Source organism: Aspergillus affinis (assembly GCF_023601865.1).
Source record: "Aspergillus affinis strain CMG 70 chromosome Unknown NODE_237_length_23430_cov_92_359654, whole genome shotgun sequence".
In the NCBI taxonomy this organism is placed as follows: domain Eukaryota; kingdom Fungi; phylum Ascomycota; class Eurotiomycetes; order Eurotiales; family Aspergillaceae; genus Aspergillus; species Aspergillus affinis.
Genome location: NW_026516018.1, coordinates 1 through 23,430, shown reverse-complemented (window position 1 = coordinate 23,430; position 23,430 = coordinate 1). Strand labels below are relative to the sequence as shown.

The following is a 23,430-nucleotide window of genomic DNA, read 5'->3' as shown; positions in this document are numbered from 1 at the left end:
TTTTTTTTTGGGGGGGGGGGAGGCCTCAGTCTGGTTGAGGTAAGGGAGATCGGGTACAGATATCCTCAAAGAAGCGGATTTCAGCTAGCCAGGCAGCTAACTTGGCCGCGCCCTTTGGGGTGCCTAATAGGAAGGGGATTGTCTCAGAGGGGGAACCTAGGAGTCGGGGCAGGCGTCTTTTAGCGATATAGCAGAAAAGAAAGTGGATTGAGATTTTCCTTGCTCCGCAGCGGCAGAGAATGTGTGCATCTTCATGATTAAAACGTTCGTGATAAGCTGCGAAATCTCCATGACCCGTACGGGCCGCTAGAATCCGTGCGAGGAGGTGTCTCGGGAGTTTTAGCTCTGCAGGACATCTGGGGGATTTGGCAATCCAGAGATCCTGGTAGGATTGCGGGGCCTTAAGCTGCCAGTACTCCTGAAGGGCAGATATAGCGTCATCCTTTGTCTGCCGCCTTAATGAGGCATACGAGTGTTTGTTTGCAAGAGAAGAGAGTATGCCTGCTCCCTTTTTGGTAGCCTGATCTGCTGCTTCGTTCTCTGGTATTTGCATATGACCAGGGACCCAGCAGATCCGGACGGAGCTGCTGCCGGTGTATAGATATCGTTCCCGTACTGACCAGGATGAGACAAGGTCTTGGAAGGTATTGAAGACCTCTTGGGATGACCCCGAAAAGGTTGAGAGAAGGCGTGTGGCTACCTCTAGGTTATCTAGGCAGATCCAGAGGTTGGTAGCAAGGTAGGCTGTAGTTAGCTTAAGAGCTGCTTTGATTCCAGCTAGTGCTGCTTCGGCCTCTGCATCAAAGACCTCTTTGTTGGGGCCTAGAGAAAAGGAAGACTGTTGGTATAGCTTTCCCGATTGGCATAGGGCAAAACCCGCGCCTGCCATTCCATTTGCTAGCTTTGAGCCGTCTGTAAAGACCTTTATATCTGTCTGGGGAAGATAGGTATAAAAGTTCTGGAAACTGCTGGCCACCTGTTCCTTGGTTTGGCCTGCTGGGGCTCTAATCCGTTGTTGGGCTGCTTCACGCGACTCCTGCAGCAGCCAGGGGGCGTTCTGCAAAGGGTTTATTTGTTCTGACTTCGGCAGGGCTCGTACGCGGCGCGCAAAACGGCTTTTCTTAAGGCCTATGCGGATTACCTTTTCTGCTCTCCTGCGAAGCGGGTGATAGGGGTCAAGGCGGCGTATGCGGACTGCAGCAGTAGCAACTCTATAGTCTAGCTCAATCTCTGCTGGTAGGAGCCCCGACTCCCGATAGAGAGCTGGTATTGGAGTTGTGCGGTAAACTGGGAGAACTGCTCTAGCCCCTGCTAGTATAACTTTGGTCACTCTATCCAGGTGTCCCTGGACCCGGTTTGAGACTGTTTCTGTGCGTGGATCAGGGCGAGAGTAACCTGGCCACCAGGTTTCAATGCCGTAGTAGACTTTAGAGAGTACGCAGGCCTTGATTGCCTGCTGCATGAGATAAGGGTTGACCCCTCGCACTGTATTACTGAGGGAGCGGAGTGCATTTGCCACAGTTAAAGCCTTTGAAGCCATTTCACGGACATGATATTTGAAACTGAGCTTTTTGTCAAAGAGAATCCCCAGCCAGCGTAGGTACGGGCGAGTTATATTTTCCTTAATTGTAACAGTGCCTACAGATACTGAGAGTGTAATGTTAGGGGTTTGATCTGCCTGATGCCGTAAGAGATGTAGCAGCTCATATTTGTCAGGTGCAAAGGTTATCCCTTCTGACAAATCCCAGTCCAGGGCCTCTTGCAGAGAGTTTGATAGGGTTTGGCAATTTTCTCCCAGAGTAGGTGATATTGCAAGAAATGCTGTATCGTCTGCATAGCCAAATCTGGCCATGGGCTCGTCCAGCAGGAACAATGGGGCTATATAAAGCATAAACAGGATAGGGGATATGGGTGAGCCTTGCGGCAGGCCGCAGAGTATGTCTATTATGGGCCCTAATTCGCTATCTAGTCGGATCTGGACTGCGCGGTTTGTAATAAAGGAAGCTATCCAGCGAATCAGGTTGTCAGGCCAGCCCTGCGTGCGTAATCGGTAGATTAGCCTCCCAGGAAGGACCCCATCGAAGGCTCCTTTGATATCGAGAGTCAGTAGGGAAACAGTCTTTCCTTAATTCAGTGCTAACTCTGCATCATGCAGTAGGCATGTGGTCAGGTCGACTGCTGAGCGAAGAGATAGAGCCCCAAATTGTTGGCTGAAAAGTATCTTATGATGGATTGCAATCCATGCCATATTCCGCGCTAGGAGGCGTTCCAGGCCTTTACCTAGGACTGAGAGAAAGGCAATCGGCCTGTACGACCTAGGGCTAGACCAGTCTGCCTTGTTTGGTTTCTGAATAATTGCCAGGATTGCATGGCGGAAACATTGCGGGTGATAGCCTATTGATAAGCAGCCCTGAAAGAGAGCAAGAACTCTGTCTCTAATTATAGGCTATGCTATCTTGAGTATGCTAGTCGGCAGCTCATCTTTTTCTGAAGTTATATTTCCTGCGTGCAAGATAGCTTTCTCTGTCTGGGCCATTGTTATCTCTGGGAATTGCAGGGTCCTGGATAGGACTGCTGGTAAATCAAGTGGTATATTTCCTGCCTCTGCAGAGTTCTGCAGAAGATTGCGGGCTAAAATATCACGTTTGGCTTGTATATCTACTGCTGGTGGGTTCTCTGGTTGCTGAAGGTCTGCCAATGGGGGACTGCGATAAGATCCTGTTATTCTGTGCCATTTGGACATATCAAACACTTCTTTGGCTGTAGTTGTTGAGTTTATTCTTTCTTTCCAGTAATTTCGCTGTGCCTGTCTCACTACCCGGCGGAAGTCCTTTTGTGAGAAGAGACCTGCGCAATATTCCAAGAGTGTTTTTTTGCAGTCTGGATTCTACCAGGGGTGTCCCCCTCCCTGTGGTCTAGTTTTGCGTGCAGAGGCTTCATATGCACTATAGATAGCTGAAATAATCTCGCTTGCCAGATAGTCAAGTTCCTTTTCTGAGTGTGCAGTTGCTGGAAGGGAATTGATGTTCAGGGTTAAGAGGGTTTGAAAACGGGTTATGTCTAGGGTACTATATTTAAGCCTCTGAGAGACTTCTGGGTGCCTTTGTCTCCAGGGGAGGGTAATAAGAAGAGGGTAATGGTCTGATGTAGCATCTAGGTAGTCCGCAACCTTAGTATGTACTCCTGTAAAGGCAAGAGAGCCAGATGCGAAGGCTAGATCAAGGGTATTGCCTTTTATGTGTGTAGGGGTGTCAACCTCAGAGATTAGCACTAGTCCTTGTTGATCAAGCCATTCAGATGCTGGTTTAGCCAAGGTAGAGGGGCTTCGCTGGAGTGAGGGCTGCCATCTGGTATATCGCAGGTTAAAATTGCCTGCCAGCAGGGTTGGTTGAGTAAAGTAAGAGTCAGGAAGTTTGATCAGTTCCTGAACGGCTCTACCAGGCCTTATCGAAGATCCAGCACTGGGAGCATTGTAAATATTGAAAATCAGAGTAGATTGTCCCGAACGTGTAGAGATTTGGAGTAGAAGAAGGCCTGATAAGGTTTCTTGATCGATTAAAGTTGGGCGTATCTGAGAGGACTGTATACCCTTTTCCTTTCGAATGTAGGTAAGGACTCTGGGTCGGCCGCTTATTACCCAATTGTCAATTGGGGAGAAGCATTCGTATGAGGGATGTCCTTTTGTAATCTTGCGGGTATAGTCCCTGTATATATAGGGTTCCTGTATCAAGATAATGTCGATGTTGTTGGAATATGCCTAAGATAGGGTAATTTCATGAGCTGTCTCGTGGCGGCCCACGTTCAGCTAAAGTATTGAAAGAGAATCTGTCTGATAATTTTGAAATCTTATAGTTTTTCATTCGTAAGAGTTCCAAACTGGTTTTGTAGTAATAGTGTTATAAAGCGTACTGCTCTGGCTGTAACTGGAAAGGAGTCCGCTGGTCCTTGTTAAGGAGGGATTTATGGGCGGAATGGAGAGATTGTAGGATAGCTGTCGATAGACATATCCTGTTCTTGCGAGGCTTCATAGATTCCAGTTTCAGGGGCTTCTGGAGGTTGGGAGCAGCATTTGCTCTCAGTCCGTGCCTTAGAGAGGGCTGCGGAGCAAGTCTTGCGGGTCTCAGCCTGCTGGGCCTTTGTGAAACGAGCGCCTGGCTTGCTGGGCCGAAGAAGGCATTAATTATAGTCTGCTGGGTGGGGACCATAGCAGTGTAGGCATCTTGGGGGGCAGGTATGAGAAGCCGCGGCAGCGCAATAATTAATGTGACCTTTTTCAGTATGTTAAGTAGAGCCGCAGAGGCGGCATCGAGGGTTACGTGCACAGGATCTGGAGTTATGCTACTTCCAGCAGCAGTTACACTGCGAAATTTTAACCTTTCTGGATAAAGGTTGGGCGTTGGTAATCATACCGAAAAGAGATAGTCGTATAGGCAGCTTGGCTTTACTTTCTTCAGGAAAGTTGACAAACCAGCTTGAAGAAATTGTATTTGTATCAGAGGCGCTAGCGACAGTTTCGGTTACTGCAACTGGAGTAAAGCCGGTAATTTCAGCTATTTCAGCTGATAGTATCTCCGGATCGACGGGAATCAGAGAGTATTGGCTTGCATTTAGCCGGCCGACCTTTCTCGGTACGTTTGTTACCCGATACGAGATCCAGCGAGAGTTTCGCTCGATCTGGCAGTTGGTAAAGAAGGTAGTGATAGCCTCTTTCTGTGCCTCTAGGGCTGCGAGAGCTTCGGGAGATAAAAGCAGAAGGGCGAATCCTGTCTTAATAGACTGGACACCCTTAAGTGTCTTGTTGTTGGTGCCTAGATGGGAACGGAGGCTAGTGTAGATAGCGTATGCGTCCATATTTTTGGCAAGATGGTTCGGTGGGAGGCGTACAAAGAGGCGGGAGTCGGGCTGCTAGTCAGGGGCAGGAGTTATAGTCTTTTGCTTGGCCTTAGGCCGAGACGTAGAAGGGCCTTTGGCCTTGGTTGTTTGGGTGACTGTCGCGTACGTCGACTGAGCAAGACCGGAGGGGGGGCGAGATGGAGGGGGAGACGGGGGAAGAGAAGCAGGGGCAGGGGCAGGGGCAGGGGGGGTCGTAGTCAAGGTCGAAGAAACTCCGCTGATATAGGCACTGAAGTGGCGTTGGGCTATATCAGCCAGGTCGTTGCTGAGCGCGTCGAGCGCGCCTCGCTGGTGAGGCGCAAGCCCTGGCTGGCTCCGGTGCTTGTCAAGAAAGATTGCTATCGGGCTAAAGATCCTCTGGCCTTCGGTAGCCCTAATAGAGGCTGCTGTAGTTGTCTCCAGTAGAGCGGCTTGTAGAGGGCCGTCTGGTTGGGAGTTGAGTGTTGCCATCGTAGCAACACGTGTCCCGTAGCGATCGGGTTTGGTGAGGCTGGCCGTGGACTGGCGTCCCTGGTCCCGGGCCCGGTGCCCTGTGTGAGAAATAGATATGAGTATTCGAAGAGCTCGTTCGGATTATTCGTATCTGTTGGTCTAGAAGCATGAAGGAAACTCACCTACCGCCTCTCTTGTCGCAGATCCACGGTGAAGTCCGAAGCGGGGTACAATCAGCCAGCCACACTGCAGGGATGGGAAAGGGGGAAAAGCTCCCCGTTGCTGGAAAATACCAAGCTGATCACCTGGGTTTCCATTACTTGTATAGAGTGATCATGAGCGCTCGAAAGCCCCTTTGGCCATCATTGGCTAGGCTTATGCCTCATCAACAGTCAGTCAGTAAGCCCAGCCAAAGTACTAGACGATACGTCTGATGAAGGCGGGCGGGCCCTGTGCCGGGTGGGAAATCGCGGTTCTGATTTCTGAGATAACTGGTATCGACAGTCTCATAACCGCCTGGTTCTCGACCCTCGGATCGGCGAAGTTTACCCGTGAAAGGTTTGACTAAGGTGACTACCGAGGAGTTCAAGGTCCGACCTTTTAGGATACGTATGGAGAGTTTCAGTATGAGGCTGGCTTTAATGCAAGTATGCTGACATGCTGGCGCTAACTAGGCTAATAGTATTGGCATAAATAAAAATACAAGAATACAAAGAATTAACAAAGTGTTGGGCAGCTCAGCCTTGTCCGTCAGGCATACATTTGTGCGCATATACGGAGTAACTGTGGGCTATGGATAGGGTATTCAGCTCTCCTCTGTGCCTGATTCCGAGTAGTAAAACGGGATGGAATAAATTGCTGCATACTTAACAACTACACCGATGGATGTTGCATGCAATGCAAATGTCCAGCCTTGTCCGGTTGATTCAATATCCATCCACAACTCGACTGCACACAGATTGTAGCTCACAAAGCTCACAACAGCAAGTAGATAATCCGTGGCGTGGCGGTCTAGCCTCTATCAACTATCAGTAATTTGAGTTAAACCAATGCAAGCCCTGACATGTTGTCAGCTGGTGAAGAGGTGGTGGAGATTCGTGCACGTGTCTTCACCCCTCAGCCGCAATCACGGGCGTTGCAACACTGGCGGCCTGTGCCACGCATTTAAAATGAGGAGCTTGAATATAGGGCCTGATATTCATCGTTCGATCTTGACCAGTACACTTCTCGCCAGAAAGGCAAGTCATGTCCATTTTGTTCTAGTGGGGCGATGCCAATTGTCTCCCTTCACATCTCATCTCTGTCAACTATATTTTAGCACTATTTATACTTTCCGTGTGAGTATAGACAGCTCCGCTGGGCATGTTCCAGCTCCGACAAATGTGCTAATCTCCCAAAAGATTGGCAGTATTTCTGTTCCAGTCCAAGTAGGCGACGCCCAGAGTCCGCCTTAAAAACAGAGTAATTAGCAGATTCGAACGCTGCTATAATGGGAACCTATGTGACCGATTTGCCCTGGACCACCTCGGGAAAGCCGGGCAAGTACACTGGTGCCGTGATTGTCAAGCCCAATGGTTCTAGAGTTCCTGACGGCCAAGGCATAATTCTTTATAACGTCGGAAAGGCCTACTATGAAGGACAGTGGAAAAACGGTCAACAATGGTTCCAGGGCCAGTATTCGTTTCCGAACTACGTTTACAACGGCGAGTGGCGTCATGATGCGCCGAACGGTCAAGGAGAGCTGCGAAGCAAAGATAAGGGCACTCATATTGGTAACTTCGTTAACTGGAAAAGAGATGGTGCCGGAGTGCATACTTTAGCGGATGGCAAAACTACCAACGGGATCTATAGGAACAACAAGTTGCATGAAAGATTCACTAAGCGCTGGCCTAACGGGGACTATTATACGGGAACCTGGAATGCCACAACTCAAACAGGTCACGGACAAGGGCGCATTAGCTGGTCAACGGGGCGTATATATGAAAGAGATCTCAAGGACGATTGTATTCCTCATGGTCGCGGGAAAAAAACTTACGCAAATGGGACGGTTAGACATAGGACTTGGAACAATGGAAGTTTCCAGGGTTGAGGTATTAATATACATATAACTGTGAGTTGTGCATGCCACCCTGAGCAGGAATATATGCAGGTGGAAAGCAAACAGATTGAATTTGATATGGAGTAGTTGCTACCGCACAGTCAAAGCAGAAGCTTAGCACAATTTGGTTCTCTAGAGTATTTAAGACCAGATAACAGATACTCAGGCCATACCTGACTCCTTTCTCGGATTTGGCTTATGCTCGGGACTAATGACCTCGCGGCCATCACAACACTCTCAACTCCGTGGTGAACTAGTGATATTGGCACATAGTAGTTGTTTTCTAGAACCGGAATGTATCGGCTGGGCATCACTGCTGAGCGCGGCAGAAGACTCCAGCCAGGATGAAGAAATAATAGAAACAACGTAAAGGCGAGCCAATTGGATCTGCATCTATCCCTCGTATCCCTAGCACGTTTCAGCTGCTAGCTATCTTTCCCACCACCCTTGCATGACAGCGGCAAAATTTACAGGGAAACTGCCCCTCTTACTCAGCACTAAGTCGAGATACCCCTCACTACCAGGCTACCCATGGTAGGGAAGAAGAGAGCGACCTTATTTCTACGCATGCTTAGTGGAACAGGCAAACACTCCTGTACACGAACCATGCGCTGAGGACATAAATGTCCATCATCCAATATTAGTTCCCTACGGACGCAGCGAGCTCATGATTCCTCAATCAAATTCATTTCATATTTCCCAATAGTTCGTTAAACGAAGGAAAATGTCGTCGCTTGGACAGGGTAGCGAGCCCAGCATCAGTTACGTTGATGCGAGCAACTTTTCCCCTCTATCTGGCACAAAGCTCGCCGTTGACATCGATTGTTCGATATCCTCATATCCCGTGTTGTTGTGGGGAAACTGCATTTTCTGGCCGTTGTCGTACATTGACAATCGGGTGTCGATGGCAGTGGTTCAAACAAACACGGCAGGCGCTACCATCAGGACCGTGGAGGCAACTGGTGCTCGGTATATCAACAACATCCAGATCGATACCGCCAACAAGAGAGTAAGCTTCGTTGGCCAGGCAGGAATGGTTGCTAGTCTGTCTTGGAATGTTCTCTTTGGAGCTAGAGTACTTAATAATCTTAGGCAGTTTGCGCCTCAGTTTCAGTCGGGTAAGTCCCAAGCTTCGAGTGGGTTATAGCAATGTACCCCCTTTTATCGCCCTCTCCAAGAATGCTGGCATAGTTAACATTCAGTAGCGGATTCTGTCTGCTACTCTTTTTCCGCCATTTGGTGTACTCGCTAATTTTAAGTGTCTCGCGGCAGCAGCTCCTGTAGTAGTCAAGGATAATGATACCGAGCCCTTATGCCCACCATCCCATCGCCATGAATTTGAAATAGGGATAATATGCGCCTTGGAGACTGAGTTCAACGCCGTTACCCCGCTCTTCGACCAATACTGGGACGAGGATGGCGATCGCTACGGCAGGATCTCAGGGGATCAAAACACCTACACAACTGGCAGGATAGGCAAATACAATGTGGTTCTTGCCCTCCTACCGGGTATGGGTAAAGCCAGCGCAGCGGGAGCAGCAGCAAACTTCCGTTCCAGCTACAGAGGAGTGCAGCTTGCTCTGCTTGTAGGCATTTGCGGCGCTGTCCCGAAGAATGCAGAAGGTAAGGAGATATTGCTGGATGATGTCGTGATCAGTCAATATGTAATTCAATATGACTTTGGGAGACGTCTGCCGGACGAATTCAGAAGGAAAGATACGCTGCAGGACAGTCTTGGGAGAGCCAATGCGGATATCCGCGCCTTTGTAGCAACATTAAAGACGCGGAGATTCTTGCACCTTCTCCAGTCGCGAACGCTGCACCACCTTGAAGACCTTCAGATGAAAGTCGATGACGGGGAATATGAGCCTCCTGATATTGTGGAAAACCGATTGTTTCAGCCTACCTATCGTCATAAACATTCCGAAGATCAAAACTGTCGTATTTGCAACCGGTGTACCGGCAAATCGGATCCTGTCTGTGAAGACGCTCTCGACTCTACATGTACAGAACTGAAATGCGATGAGAGCCAACTAGTGCCAAGGCAGCGACTTGCAGGTATAAAAGGCAATCAGAACAGCGGTAACGCGCATAAGCCTGCTATACACTTTGGGCCGATTGCATCTGGGGACACAGTCATGAAATCTGGGGAGGATAGAGATATGATTGCGGCAATCGATAACATCATTGCCTTTGAGATGGAGGGGGCGGGTGTATAGGACAACATGCCCTGCATCATCATTAAAGGCGTCTGTGACTATGCAGACTATCATAAGAATAAGAAGTGGCAGCACTACGCTTCGGCCACTGCTGCTTCTACTATGAAAGCTCTTTTGGAACGATATATTCGAACGGACAAGCGGTAACCATCAGCCGCAGGTGAGACTGTGGGATATCTCAGGAAAAGCTCCCGAAAGACCAAATTTTTGAGTGGTTGCAAGGAAGAAGGAGATATCTCAACCACGTCATCACGTCTCGGTAGTGGGCTTTTCGTGTGTGAACCGGTAAGCGATTTGTGGCTGTGGAAATTCTTGGCAGGCACCCATGTCTGTTTCCCTCAGGATGTGGACCGGCCGCTGCGGAAGGTCAGTTACTGTGGGGAAACTCAAAGACCATCCTAGCTGCCTTTTTTGGGTCTCAGGTCACCATTGGGTTCCACACAGCCTTTCGCCTCACTATATATGGCTATTTTCCCTCCATGAGAACAAACTCTTACCACGAGAATTCCGTTCATCCTCCCAGAAGGTTTATAACATGGAATCCCACTATGCACAGTGCACTCAGGCCGACTGCAACCTACAACGTGCCATATGCGACCAGGACCTAAGATTAACTCTATTACACAGGTTTGACCGGATTAAGAATCTGGTAAATAGAGCGAATGATGTAGGTATCCAAGTTGAAATCTTAGCTTAATCTATTTACACTAATATTAAGACAGGAATTCAAGCTTTGCAAATTGGACATTGGATGGTTGGGAAGCTCTACAGAGACTGCAACTCATCTAGATAGCTTAGTATGTGCTAGTTCATCTTTCCAGACTGCTCAATCGCATCTTATACTAAGTGGTAAGGGCATAGCTGTACTACCTCCCCCACTAAGGCTACCCTTCTAACAACTGCTGTAGGCTTGATCAGAAGGGGTGAGGTCGCAGCCTAGGATCGCCGTGGAGGAACAACTGACGGACGGAGCACTGCGATATCGGATGAAACGCAGTGGCGAGATCACAGGGTTTGAACAGGTTATCAAGCCCTATGGGCTCCGGTACGGGGCCGCGAAAGCATTCAATGATAGCTGTAAGTCTCCCTTGTCCAGTTGTTGCCTGTTCGAATCGTTTGAGTCCTAACCCTTCTTCCCTTGAGCAGCGAGCGTAACAAATAAAATCCAAAATGTAATATTATAATATGCTAGCATTAATACGTTTGTAAAATACTACAGTATGAGCATACATGTTGATACCTAGGCAATTGTCCAGGATTTATTAGCCCAAAAGCAGTTGATACATTTTACCGCTTCTATAAGTCGGTTAATTAACCCCTGATAACTGTACAAGCTTAACAATACTAGCTGTGTTAACGAAGTATCTCGCGTGCGCATTTTACAGGAATATATTCGTAAATATAAACAGATTCGAGATAAAAAAAGCAGACCTATAAAACAGCAGAAAGTAAATTTCTGCAAAGATTCAGTATCAATCTCTGACAAGCAGCAAAGGAGCTGCTGCGCCTCGCTTATTAAATACAGAAATACGTTAAGGCTTGTAAGAAATAGAGTAGAAGTGCAAATTAGTGATACCAGCGAGTCCAATGTAAGTTCTGAAATAAGTAACAACGGTAACGCAATTGTTTAATATGCGAGAATCTGGAACGATACAAGAACGAATAGTGTTACGAACAGCTACGCTGACGATAGGGAATCGCAAGAATGTAAGATAGGCATTGAACGAAGAAGCTAAGCTAGGTTGTGAAGCTATTCAGGAGCTGATCACGATATGTGTGGGACAGCTCTGACGCTAGTCCCGATCGGATATTTAGGTCATAGGGCATTGCGAAGGGACGTCTTTGGAGGCAGGTCACAGTTCGTGACACCCACACTTCATCCCTTATGAGCTGCTCCAGCATCTTTTTCCTCCGAGTCCCCGTATGTCGAACCAATTTCTTTAAGAGCCAACTGTGTTTTATCATCATACTTGGAAACGATATCTTCTAGGCTCTCAATAATTGGTACGGGATAGTATTCATTCTGTCTTCGTTAAACTTGTAATTTGACTGGAGAACTGAACGATCTCCACTTACCAGCTCCGGCATTGAAGGTAGCCAGCGTTCTGACACCGAAGAATTGAAAACAAACCGCTGACCATTTTTTCTGGTTCTGATCATTACAAAAACATCGGACTCACATTCCAGACTATACTGGGCTGCTTTTTTGAAAATGCTCCTTTTAAGGCGGTTTTTTTGCTGGGTTTTTGCTTTGGTGCTTTCTGATCGGCGCCTTTTCTGTAATCGGGCTTTCTGGGCTTTCTGGGCCATGGTATGGGTGTGACGGTCTACAAAAGAGCTCAATATAAGACAAGTTTGTTTCTGACCCTGAGTCAAGGAATTTTCCCATGGGGAAGAAAGGCTATCTAGAAGGGAGGATGTAGGGGCTCTATATACTGCCCGAGGCTCTGCCTCAGGCAGGAAGGCCTGCAGAGCATCCAGGAAGGTTCCTGGATGCCTACCGGAGGGTCCCTAGATCCTATACTAACTAACCGGAATGTACCTCTGGAACGTTCCTCCACACCGGGAAGTTCCCTAACTTCAGGAGGTCACACCAACCCTAAGCCTTTCGCTGATTGTTTCAATCAATTTATATAGTGATCTTAATCTATTATCTCGCTCTTTACCATCTAAACTATGCTCCCGTTATCAGTTTCCTTGGCGGATCGCCAGTCGAACACCTTGAAAGGCAAGAGATAGTATCTAGAAGCGCTAGAGATAACTGACCCTCGAGAGCAGGAGCAAGTTCGCAACACGCTAGAGCGTTTTAACGAAGAGTTCGCTCCGATACGTAACCTTAGGAAATATTGTGCCAAATTGTCAATCGAGAGATACCTAAAGGACCGTATCGAGGAGTTCCTGTTATTTATCCGAATAAGCTTTGCTGCCGACGCAGACAGAGCTATAAGATTTCTTTACCAGATCTTTATCAAGGAACGGAACACTTAGCTGAAAAAATAGGATCGTCTGGCAGCGGCAGCTAAATCTTTAGCCCGTCACTCTAAACGCAATCGTCTTAGACGAAGGCAGCGTTGCTACGAGTCAGAGTCTGACAGTAACAAGCCCTCAAACAGCGACAAAAGATCTCGATCTTCAATACTTGATAGGCGTAAGCGTTTTTGGCACTACCGCACTCGTTACAATCAGAAAAGGTACGCCATTAGCCTTAACGGCTAGAGTCTAACGTCTAATCTTATCGACTATAACCGTCGCGTGAATTCTGATAGCGATATTTCTATAGACGGATTAACTGAAATACCTTACTGATTCTATCTAGCCTGTGCTGCACTCTTTTTTGCTATCCTACCCTATACCTTTACCGGATTGTACATCCTGTGTATCGACATTTACGTCCGCCGTCAAGGGAATCCTACCATTATCGGGGAGACAGTACCCATTCTTCTACTCTACGATAATATCTAGCTTGTATCTAGGCAGCCTATTCGGCCTATTCACGTCGCGTACGAGCGATAGCTCCAGTTTTTTTAGAACGAATGTTGCTTCCGCCCGGAATGTAAGAAGATAAATTCATTAGATCCGAATAGGAGCCTGATAAGACCAGTCTCCTCTCTCTATCGCCTGCAGTTTGTATTTCTAAAGGCTACGGGGGCCGTCCAGCTTTTCGAGATCCGGCCCGAGATCTCTCTAGACTCTATCGAAAGATCTTTGCTACGGATGGACCTTTCCGCCTCTAGACCTGACGGTTCCCTACCTCGTTTTAATTCGAATATCGGGCGCCGCGGAAAAGATCCTCTCTCCTTATCTATTTGCTTTGATGAGCGGGCTAGTATGCCTGCCGGTAAACCACGGAGGTACAAGGATATTACTTGCCGGTAATTAAATGATAGCAGGTTCCTGACGCCTCTGGCCTCTAATCTCTCTGTTAGGGGCTCCAACTAGGATTCTAACCAGAAGATCGGTAAAGATACTAACGAAAGTACTTACCAAAATGCAGAAAAAGTGTTCTCTGTTACTGAACCCGAGCTGTCGTCTGACAAGTAGCCTTCTTGTGCCGCTGTTGAAGAGTCGACCAGAGAAGTGCCCGACGAACCTACCCTCGACCCGCATCCGAAGACCCTCGTCTTGGATATTACGACGGCTCCTCCCAAGGCTAGACCCGTAGTGCTCCTAGATCGCGCGGAACTGATGCCCCCGGCTGCAAATACTGTACGAACAAACGGTATTGTTCTCTTCCCGTCGGTACCTATAATATCCTTTCGTTATCTACCTGTTTCCTAACTACGCATTGTCTCTATCCAGAAACCTGCGATATGATTATAGTTACCAGTGACAGGGGCAGCGAGCTCGATCACAAGAGCAATAAAGATATCGCAAGCATTGTTGATAATCTAGATAGCGCGGAAAAGTAAGTTAAACTCTCAGGAAATAGTACGAGCTAACTGATAACCAGAATCTTGATATTTAACGATACGTTACGTTACGACAATTTCGACCCGGAAGTATAGAGTATTGCGTATTATACGTATATGTTGGCCGTCTCTCTAGGCGTAATTGCTAGTAATGTACCCGTAGGAATATCGAATGATGAAGGTCTGATTCTTTCAATCTAGCTGCAAACGATGGTTTAAATACATGAAGACTAATAAGCAATCTAGCCTAAAAAGACAGTTAGAAGAGACATAACTTTTGAACCATAGAAATAGCAGAAAACTCTGCATAATCCTCGGGGATCGGTAGTTATCAACTAGGAAGGTCTCCTATGTGACTAGCGGTCACATACGGTTGACAGTATAGAATCCTGCTGAAAATAAGAGAGAATACGGCAGCCAAGATCTCTATCCCAAGAATCTATCTTGGGCGATATCCCTACCTTTATTGACTGTACGGTATAGTATAGATACTGTATCGAAAAGAAAATAGCCTGCAGAACGGGAGTTTTTTTGCGGATAATATTGGGTTTAACAAGGTTAGTTATTTTCCTTTCGCGAGACTCTATATTTGCTCACTAATCGTTTCTTTTTAGCAGACTCTTGTGACCTACCTGATAATCCTGACGGCACGATAGATTGAAATTGCGCTGCAGCGAGCCCGCGATTAGCTATCCTTTCAGCCAGACTATCAAACCTGCAGATATGATTACAATCTCTTTATTCAGTATCCGTATCGACTGTCTGCGAAAAACTATGTTCTCTCTTAGATCCGCAAGGGCGCAAACTACATCTTTGTCAATGCCAGCCTCATTGCGACCTGGTGCAATGAGTGGCAGTTAATTGTTAACACGAAAGACGTTTACATCTGTGACATAGTTTTCGTCCTAGAATACCGGGAGTCCCACCGGAATCTCCTGATTTAGAAACAGTAGACGCGTGACAACCGGACCGACCAGTTCTTTTCAAAGGACCTAGCGAAGTGAAAAGATTTCCTTTACAAGACGACCGTAAGTCGCTACCGCCTAAGGACCATGAGCCCGGAGGATCGGGAGATCTGGCACCAATCAGAAAGGATCTTAAACGCGATAATTGTGGCTGGCTTATCCTGCTTACGACTTTCCAAAGTTATAACAGCCGTTTCGCTAACTGGATAAGTCGGACACAGAGATTTCTCCTAGATCTTACGAGGCAGGCTCCGGTATAGAACATTAGCTATCGTATTACGATCGGCCGGACGTTTCGCGACAAGTGTTATATTACGTATAGCGAGACTACTCCTATCGTTCTTACATTAACGATATTAGCAGAGTGTTAGGCTCCCGCGTATTAGTTCTTATCCGTGACGCTCTGTACGTTGTCCCCAGCAAACCTAACAGCATTTATGCGTTTTACCGAAACCCGGCAATAGCAGACTGATCTTTATATTCGCAAGAAAAACTATCAGCTGTTCCGGCAGCTCGGGAAGCAGTTCGACACTGCCTCCGCTAAGAGAAATATAATCCAGATTGACATTATACTGGACAGCCTCAGTACCTTTTTCCGTGCGATCAACTTTCTGAAACAGACGCAAGAATCTATCTGATTCAGCTATACTTGCCTGGATTTTCCCGAGCAAGTTGTGCACCCTATCGACTGTCCTCTAGACCATACCGACCGCGATAATATCAAACAGCTACGTGATATCTGCTTCGGTAACATCTATAACGCCATGTACACGGTGAACCGCGGCACTCTGAAGGTAAAGCTGAGCAGTATAACGCAAACCATTCGCATTTGTGCAACATCTTTGGTCTGTTCTGCCATGCAAAACAGCAGAGAAAGGCTATTACGAATATCCTCACCACGGTAGAACGCATGGAGGCAGAAGATATTCTACCATACCCGGAGAACAGCTGGTTGACTTCCTAGATTGATACGATACTCTGTGGTTCGTCCCGCTGGGTTGCATTTCAGCAAATCATTAATAACTTGGATATCGAACCCGATACCGGCTAATTGCGCAAAATAATAATTCTGTCGCGAAATCTGACTGTAGCAGTTATCGTATATCTTGTCAGTTTTTCCCAACCTTTTGTCTCTGTGTTAGCGACCGCTCTAACGTTATTAGACGATCCGTAAATACTATTCTGTTTACTATCTATATCTCGGTTTAAGAAACGCTGCAAACCGGTCGTTCTAAGTAAATAAGTTCCAGGAACTACTGACGGGGATCACTCTCATTTACAAAAATGAGCCTGCCCGCAGTCCTGGTATTTTTGTGACTACGACTAACATTTTTTCTTGTAAGCTGACTTTTACCTGCGCCGTAAACCTGATCCTTATAGAGATAGACTGGCGCAGTACGAATTACACGCAGGCCTTTGGCCGCATCCGTAAGATCGGTCAAACAAGCCCGATAGTCTACAACTATATCTTCTAGAACGTTCAGTAAGAGAAAGATTAACGCGCTATCCTCAAAAATATCGCGAGACAGGCTCTCGAAAAGACGGTAAATATATACGGGCAAAAGGTATCTCCTTTTGGCCAGCAAGGCGAGGAAGATGACGGAATAATATTAGATAAGATATTACAGGTGTAATCATTGACGACCCTAGCTATCCTCTAGGATCGTATATTTTACTTTAACGCCGAATAAACATTAGAAATGGGTTTTGATTTTAAAGTTCGGATTAGTTAATAATGTAATAAATTCCGATTGTGTATAACTAAAGGTATTGCAGAATTTTCCCGTTTTCAAAGACGTAAGCTCTCTGACTAAACAGTTATCCCAGAATTAGTTGCAAAAACTCTAAGGATGTAATATTCTAGCCCTGGCACTTATTATAAAATCAGGACAGAAACAGGGGTAGTTAAATTTCCAGCCTATCGCGCTGAAGGATCCGAGTATTACAGGTTATTTCCCTTTATTCGATTACCTATTGACCGGACTATAATTGCATCCTCTTTCGACCCCAAATAAGATGGATCCGATATATTCTCTAGCGACAAGTAATCCTACAACTTCTATAGGTACTGTACGTCCTCTAGCCCACTCTAGGCGGCCGGCACTGGAGGGTCCGCTAACTGATATCCTCCTTCGACCCTATATGATATAGATCCTATACACCCTACAGAGACTATAAATCCTAGAGGGTATAAATAAGCTATACGTCCTCTAGACGTAATAGGAGCGCTCAGGCTTGCCTCCGTGACTATCTTACCGATCGAATAGTTAGCTGCCAGCGCTTCTGCACTACTCGCGCAGGCAGCTAATTCTTCGACGTAACCTACACGAACGTCTAAATCGATCTAAAGGCAGAGGAAGCAGCCTCTCTAAAAATCCCTGCCGCTATCATCTGGGCCCGGGTAGAGCAGGTTTTACAGGATAGGCAGGCCGCGATCGAGCGGGCCGATACAGACGTTACTGAACTAGCGCACGTACGGGCTGCGGGTCCATTATAACAGTACTATCCCCGGCCATATTACGTGGCAGGGGACTGACGAGCTGCTGTTCAGTTCAGCTGAGCAGCCGGCGCCCGCGATCCTATGGGGTCGGCTGTATGATAATCCTATCGAAGGGAAGGCCGACTGGAGCTTTTTAAAGGATAGTTGGACCGTTTGGCCCGTGGAAGGCAAGCGATAGCTGATTGACCGCGTGCGGGCCGAGCCGGTGCTGCAGGCGCAGTTTATTCGGACCCACCGCTGCCATCCCCCCAAGATCCGGGCGTATTTCCAGCAGGTTGTTGAATTCAAAGAGAAGCTGGCAATTTTGATCCATATTACTGGCGGACAGCCCGCTCGAGCCCCCGAGCTGCTTAGCATCCAGCACGTGAATACCGAAACGAACGTGCGGCGGAATATCTATATTGACGACGGGCTGGTCACGCTGGTCACGGCGTACCACAAGGGATTTTATGCCAGTAACGACGCGAAGATCATCCACCGGTACATGCCGCGGGAGGTAGGCAAGCTGATAATATATTACCTGTGGCTGGTGCAGCCGTTTGTCGAACAGCTTGACACTTGGCTAGAAAAACAGTCTCCTGCGCCACGCGACCCCCTGTCCCAGCACCAACGTGCACTGCTGTGGGGGCCTGATCCGGGGACGCGCCGCATGTGGTCATCGGACCGGTTCCGCGACGTACTGAAACAGGAGACAGAGCGACGGCTAGGGCAGGCAATCCACGCAGCCGCAAACCGAAATATCGCTATTGGGATCAGCCGGCGGTTCCTACGGGCGGGCAGCCAATTTCTTCAGAGCCAGAACGATCAGCGCGAGGGTGAGCGCGCTGCAACCGACCCCGATAACGAAACGGCTATGGACGAGACGCAGTGGCTCGGCCACATTGCTGATCTGCAGGCAGCCCATTCGTCGCACGTAGCCGGCATGATTTACGGCCGGGGGCTGATGGAACAGACCGGCACAACCGCACACCGGCAGGAGATGTTCCGCTTATCTAGTACAGACTGGCACCGCTTTTTAGGGTTTGCATCGGCCCAGTTCGAGCCCCCGTCGGCACTGGGGAAACGTAAACGGGCGCCGTGGGAGGACGCAGCGGCCGAACAGCAGATCTGGCGGCGGCACCGGCTGCAGCAGGCGAACATGGCGCAGGCTGCACGGCAGATGACCCAGCGGAGAGAACACGAGCTACGGGGGGTGCAGGCACCGGCGCTACGGGCGATTCAGGACGGGGAAAGCCCCGTGATCGCAGTAATGCCCACCGGCGGCGGAAAAAGTATGCTATTCATGTTACCGGCGTACATCGAGCCCGGGGGTACGACCGTAGTCGTGATCCCGCTTATCGCGTTACGGCAGGACTTCCAGCGGCGGTGCCAGCAGCTTAACATCTCATGTGCGGTATGGGAGAGCCGACGGCCCCCTGAGCCATAATGCTCTAAAGGAGGGAGGGCTCCCTCCGACTTCTTTAGATTTCTATTGGTCCACACGCGCCCCGCCGCGACGCGTTTACCAGTCTAAATAAAAGTGCCACGGCAATTCACCTTTGTCGACGATACCTATCGTTAACTGCCTTTTCACGTGTCGTGCTTCAATCTGACAGGAAGGCTGCAATGGAGCATTTTCGCTACCTCCCTGAATATCGAGTACTGATATGCAGGCCTTGCGGTCGTGCTATTCCAGCTGCGCACCTTCAGAGTTATCTACAAGGCCATCGCAAAGAATGGCTAGGCCTTGACTCCGCTACGGCAAGATCTCAGCTTAAACAACAGCTTCAAGAATATGATTTAGCCGATCCCTCTCAGAAACAGGTTCCGATCCTACCTCCCTCTGCATCCGCCTTCCCAGACCTGCCAGTAGAGCAAGGGCTTCGATGCAGGCAATGCCCGTTTGTAACGCGCTCCGAGAATTGGATGCAAAAACATGTCCGAACCCACCAGTTTACACGACAAAAGCAAGGTCGACCACGAAAGTCCGTTAGCTCTATTGTTTTAGCACAACAACAGCCGTGTCAAAATTGGGATAATATCTACTGCCAGCGCTTCTTTGTCTCAGGTCCTCAAAGCCATTATTTTCAGGTGATGCCGTCTTTCCGCCCGACAGCAAGCTCCCAGACCGATCTTATTCGTGATCAGGTCTACGAGCGGATCCGACAATTAGAACAGCAAGAGGAACAGCAAAATCAGACTATTACAGCAGGTAGCTACTGTCACGGACTGTGACCAGCCTCCGAAGACCTTCCTTCGCGATACCCTATGACCTAACTACCCCATCGGGACTAGCTTCACAACCTAGCTTAGTTTCTTCGTTGAATGCATATCCTACATTTACGCGATTTCTTATCGCCAGCGTAGCCGTTCGTCACAGGTCACACAATTTATTCGACACTATGATAGCCTCAAATGCTGCTTCACTCGACGATACAACTACCAGAGGGCGCTCTGCGAGGATCCAAAGGTTATTGGGGACTGGTTCAAACGTTTAAAAGAGGTTCAAGACGAGCACGGCATTCAGGACGAGGATATTTACAAATTTGATGAGACAGGCTTCGCTATGGGTCTTATTGCAACTACTAAGGTAGTTACGCGTTCGAATATGCCAGGAAGGCCTCATCTTATTCAACCAGGTCAACGTGAATGGGTTACCACAATCGAATGCATTAGCTCCACAGGATTCAGCGTTCCAACCTGCATTATCTTTAAAGGAAAGGTCTATATGGAAGGATGGTTCGAAGAACTTGATTTACCACACGATTGGAGGATCGAAGTAAGTGCAAATGGGTCGACAACCGACGAGATAGGCCTCCGGTGGCTTACGAATTGCTTTATTCCTGCAACAACTGCGCGGACTAAGGGGTCTTTTCGATTATTAGTTCTCGACGGCCATCGGAGTCATCTTACACCTCAATTCGACAAGATATGCAAAGACAATAATATTATATGTATTTGCATGCCTCCGCATTCATCTCACCTCTTGCAACCGCTAGATGTTGGTTGTTTTGGTCCTTAAAAGCGCGCATACGGAGACCTAGTTGAAGCAAAGATGCGCTTAGGATTTAACCATATCGACAAGCTTAACTTTTTTTAAGGCCTATCCTGCTGCGCGCAAGCAAGTATTTACGATACAGAACATTCAAAGCGGCTTTAGAGCAGCGGGAATACTTCCTTTCAATCCTAAGGAGGTCCTTAAGGAGTTAAATATTCAAATATCAACTCCGACCCCCCCTCCTAGCCATGGGGCATCAACAAGCTCCTCAATGATCAATACACCTCATACAGTTCGCCATTTACACAAGAAGGTCTCCTCAGTCAAGAAGATGCTTAATCAAGGCGATTAGGCACCTATAATTCCTTCAAAACGGGTCCTTGACGAGCTTATAAAGGGCTGCGAATTAGCGATCTATAAGACTGCCTTCTCGCTAAAGGAATTGCACGATCTCCGCGCGGAAAGTCAGCTTCAGCAGCAGAAAAAGAGACGATCTAAGCGACAGATATCTACTTGTGATGGTCTCCAAGTTCAAGCAGCAAGAGTCTTAATGGCGTTGAGAAATGAGCAATTGAATGTGGACGAAGGGGGTCCTAGTAGTTCTACTCCGCTCGCTTCTGGAGCCCAAAAACGTGCACCACCAAGGTGTAGTGAATGTGGTATACAAGGCCATATTAGAAATTCATGTCCTAATCGTCGTAGAACTTAGTTTAATAAATTATATCTAATTTTGTGCTGTTGTGAATAGCTTCAAGTTCTGCGAGTAAGGTAAAAATTGATGAGGTGAGCGGATCCCTCGGGACGGTCGGATTGCCCGGGAATTACGTTACTGCAATTAGTATTGTTTCTTCCTCACGCTTAGAATTCAACATATTTCTCGCCTACGAGCTTGCTACGTAGTTGGAGAATGGTTGTAGCGTCGTCGAGCTTGTACGGTCGTTGGGGGTTAATTAACCGGCTCATGGAAGCTGCAAACCGCATTAACTAATTTTCGGCCAGTAAATCCGGACAATTGCCTACATATTAACGTATATGCCCACACTATAATGTTTTATAAACGTGTTAATGATAGCATGCTGTAGTATCACATTTTGGACCTCGTTTGTCATGTCCGCTGTTCCAAGGTAGAAGGTTTAGGACTCAAGTGATTCGAACGGGCAAGAACTGGGCAAAGGAGACTCACAACTATCATTGAATACTCTCGTGGCCCTGTACTGGAGCCTATAGGACTTGGTAATCTGTTTAAACTCCGTGATCTTGCTACTGTGCTTTATCCGATATCGTAGTGCTCCGTCCGTCAGTTGTTCCTCTACGGCGATCCGGATCCCATTAGCTTTACGCACGGCCTAGCAGAACACAAATCGATCTAGTATTTCGACTTTGAGTTTCAATTCCTGAAGCCCTAGACCATCCAGAACGCCGAGATTATATAAGTTTTCGGAACAGTCTTAAACCTTTCCGTAGGTAGAAAATGTCTTGAACACTTGAAGGCGGAATAACATCCCTAAAAGGAATACGTAGGGACTAAGGACTAAGATCAGGTCGAAGATAATCTCTGGGATAGAAAACGTATTCCTATCCGACTTTATTAGTAATTATTTAACGTTTAGACAGCGGCAGATCAATAAGCCTCTGATACTCACAGTTCCTTTTCCCCTAGGAAAGTCTTGGTAAATTCGAAAGTCAGGTAAATAAAGAGTCGACGTCATCTTCTTTCGGGATTACGGACCAAAGTCAAGATAAGATCCCGATAGCACAGATTTAGGAGCGCCCTAGGGCGATTACTGGTAATCGCAGCTAGTTAACTGAAAAGGAGCAGTTAGATCCGGAGCCACCCGCACTGGAATGTTATCTCGGTCATTAATAGCAGTACCCGAGCAAACTCTGCCACATCTTCGATGTACATCGTGGCTTTCGGTCGGCGGCTAAGCTTAAGTTTCTTCTCTTTGACGACAACCGCTAGTACCTTGACATTATCAGTCAGAGTTCTTGCGCAGATCCGTTGGGCAATACTACCCACATTTAATACTTTGACGATAGTATCCTTGCTGAGTCTATATCCGACCTCTGCTTTATACACCAGATGCTACCACTTCCAGAATGTCTCTATAGAGCTCTTGTACGGTCCGGCGGCGTTTTTCCCCGTCGCCGATCCCATCGCCAGGAGAAGAGGGTCTTTAGAAAACGAACTGTCTTCTTTGAGTCGGACAGCCAGCGAAAACGTTCGACGGGGTCATATTTTCCATTACGGCAGAATCTAGAGACAAAATTGTACTATTAGCGCGGGCGTTAAGGCTAGGAAGCGACCGTTCCTCACTGATCTCAGTATTCCCGAGTCTTGTCCAACTTATCCTGAGTCCTTGGACTATAGCGTTTCTGTCGGAGGCGTGAGACGTTAAAACATTCAGCTTCCTGGAAATAGTGTTTAGCTGGGAGTTCTCGCTATTACTCATCGTCTAAGATCGAATTATCATTAGAGGGGTCATCCTCAGAAGGGTCATCGCTGCTGTCGGGCTCGGACTCGCTAGTCGACGTGTCGGAGGCGTCATCCTCATCTGAGAAAATGGGTGACAGGTCATTTGTCCGGTCACTCTCATCTTCGGATACGACCGTTTGGGAGAGCTGCATGCCAGGCACGGAAAGTTGGAAGGAAGATGTATTATAGAACAAGGAAACGGCTTAAGCCGGAGTTATCTTTCCAGCCGTATGTGGAAACGGTTAGGGACTGATGGGCAGATGGGTGGAAGTCGCTGGAGGAAGGAGAGAGATGCGAGGGATCGACGGGGTGGCTAGCGCCACGGCCGGGCGGCTAGGGGAACGGGGGACTGTGGACGTGGTGGTAGTGCTCGGTAATGGTTAGTGTTGGAACGATATTGTCAACCAGACTAGGGAGGTGGAGGATCCTGGCCTAACCTACATACCATACAGCACCTTGCT

The 23,430-nt window shown here is 47.8% G+C and overlaps 7 protein-coding genes across 7 annotated transcripts; 3 read left to right on the top strand and 4 right to left on the bottom strand.

Moving 5' to 3' along the window:
• Window positions 1-25: 25 nt before the first annotated feature.
• Window positions 26-1,891, bottom strand: KD926_004862 (ribonuclease H family protein; the record flags this gene model as incomplete). Its single annotated transcript, XM_053095368.1, has 1 exon — window positions 26-1,891. The coding sequence occupies one exon, from the start codon at window positions 1,889-1,891 to the stop codon at window positions 26-28; it is 1,866 nt and encodes a 621-aa protein (XP_052949962.1).
• A 2,005-nt stretch (window positions 1,892-3,896) lies between these two features.
• KD926_004861 (uncharacterized protein) lies at window positions 3,897-4,851 on the bottom strand (the record flags this gene model as incomplete). The annotated part of the gene is made up of 2 exons (XM_053095367.1): window positions 3,897-4,327; window positions 4,410-4,851. The coding sequence occupies 2 exons, from the start codon at window positions 4,849-4,851 to the stop codon at window positions 3,897-3,899; spliced, it is 873 nt and encodes a 290-aa protein (XP_052949961.1).
• Window positions 4,852-4,905: 54 nt separating this feature from the next.
• On the bottom strand, window positions 4,906-5,343 carry KD926_004860 (uncharacterized protein; the record flags this gene model as incomplete). The annotated part of the gene is made up of 1 exon (XM_053095366.1): window positions 4,906-5,343. One exon carries the CDS (start codon window positions 5,341-5,343, stop codon window positions 4,906-4,908), a length of 438 nt encoding a protein of 145 aa, XP_052949960.1.
• A 1,471-nt stretch (window positions 5,344-6,814) lies between these two features.
• On the top strand, window positions 6,815-7,414 carry KD926_004859 (histone H3 K4-specific methyltransferase SET7/9 N-terminal domain-containing protein; the record flags this gene model as incomplete). Its single annotated transcript, XM_053095365.1, has 1 exon — window positions 6,815-7,414. The coding sequence occupies one exon, from the start codon at window positions 6,815-6,817 to the stop codon at window positions 7,412-7,414; it is 600 nt and encodes a 199-aa protein (XP_052949959.1).
• A 733-nt stretch (window positions 7,415-8,147) lies between these two features.
• Window positions 8,148-9,642, top strand: KD926_004858 (uncharacterized protein; the record flags this gene model as incomplete). The annotated part of the gene is made up of 3 exons (XM_053095364.1): window positions 8,148-8,432; window positions 8,520-8,541; window positions 8,696-9,642. 3 exons carry the CDS (start codon window positions 8,148-8,150, stop codon window positions 9,640-9,642), a joined length of 1,254 nt encoding a protein of 417 aa, XP_052949958.1.
• Window positions 9,643-17,032: 7,390 nt separating this feature from the next.
• KD926_004857 (uncharacterized protein) lies at window positions 17,033-20,845 on the top strand (the record flags this gene model as incomplete). The annotated part of the gene is made up of 8 exons (XM_053095363.1): window positions 17,033-17,086; window positions 17,367-17,489; window positions 17,545-17,667; window positions 17,719-18,909; window positions 19,206-19,707; window positions 19,791-19,807; window positions 19,858-20,274; window positions 20,597-20,845. 8 exons carry the CDS (start codon window positions 17,033-17,035, stop codon window positions 20,843-20,845), a joined length of 2,676 nt encoding a protein of 891 aa, XP_052949957.1.
• Window positions 20,846-22,312: 1,467 nt separating this feature from the next.
• On the bottom strand, window positions 22,313-23,121 carry KD926_004856 (uncharacterized protein; the record flags this gene model as incomplete). Its single annotated transcript, XM_053095362.1, has 3 exons — window positions 22,313-22,459; window positions 22,684-22,750; window positions 22,943-23,121. The coding sequence occupies 3 exons, from the start codon at window positions 23,119-23,121 to the stop codon at window positions 22,313-22,315; spliced, it is 393 nt and encodes a 130-aa protein (XP_052949956.1).
• Window positions 23,122-23,430: the final 309 nt, after the last annotated feature.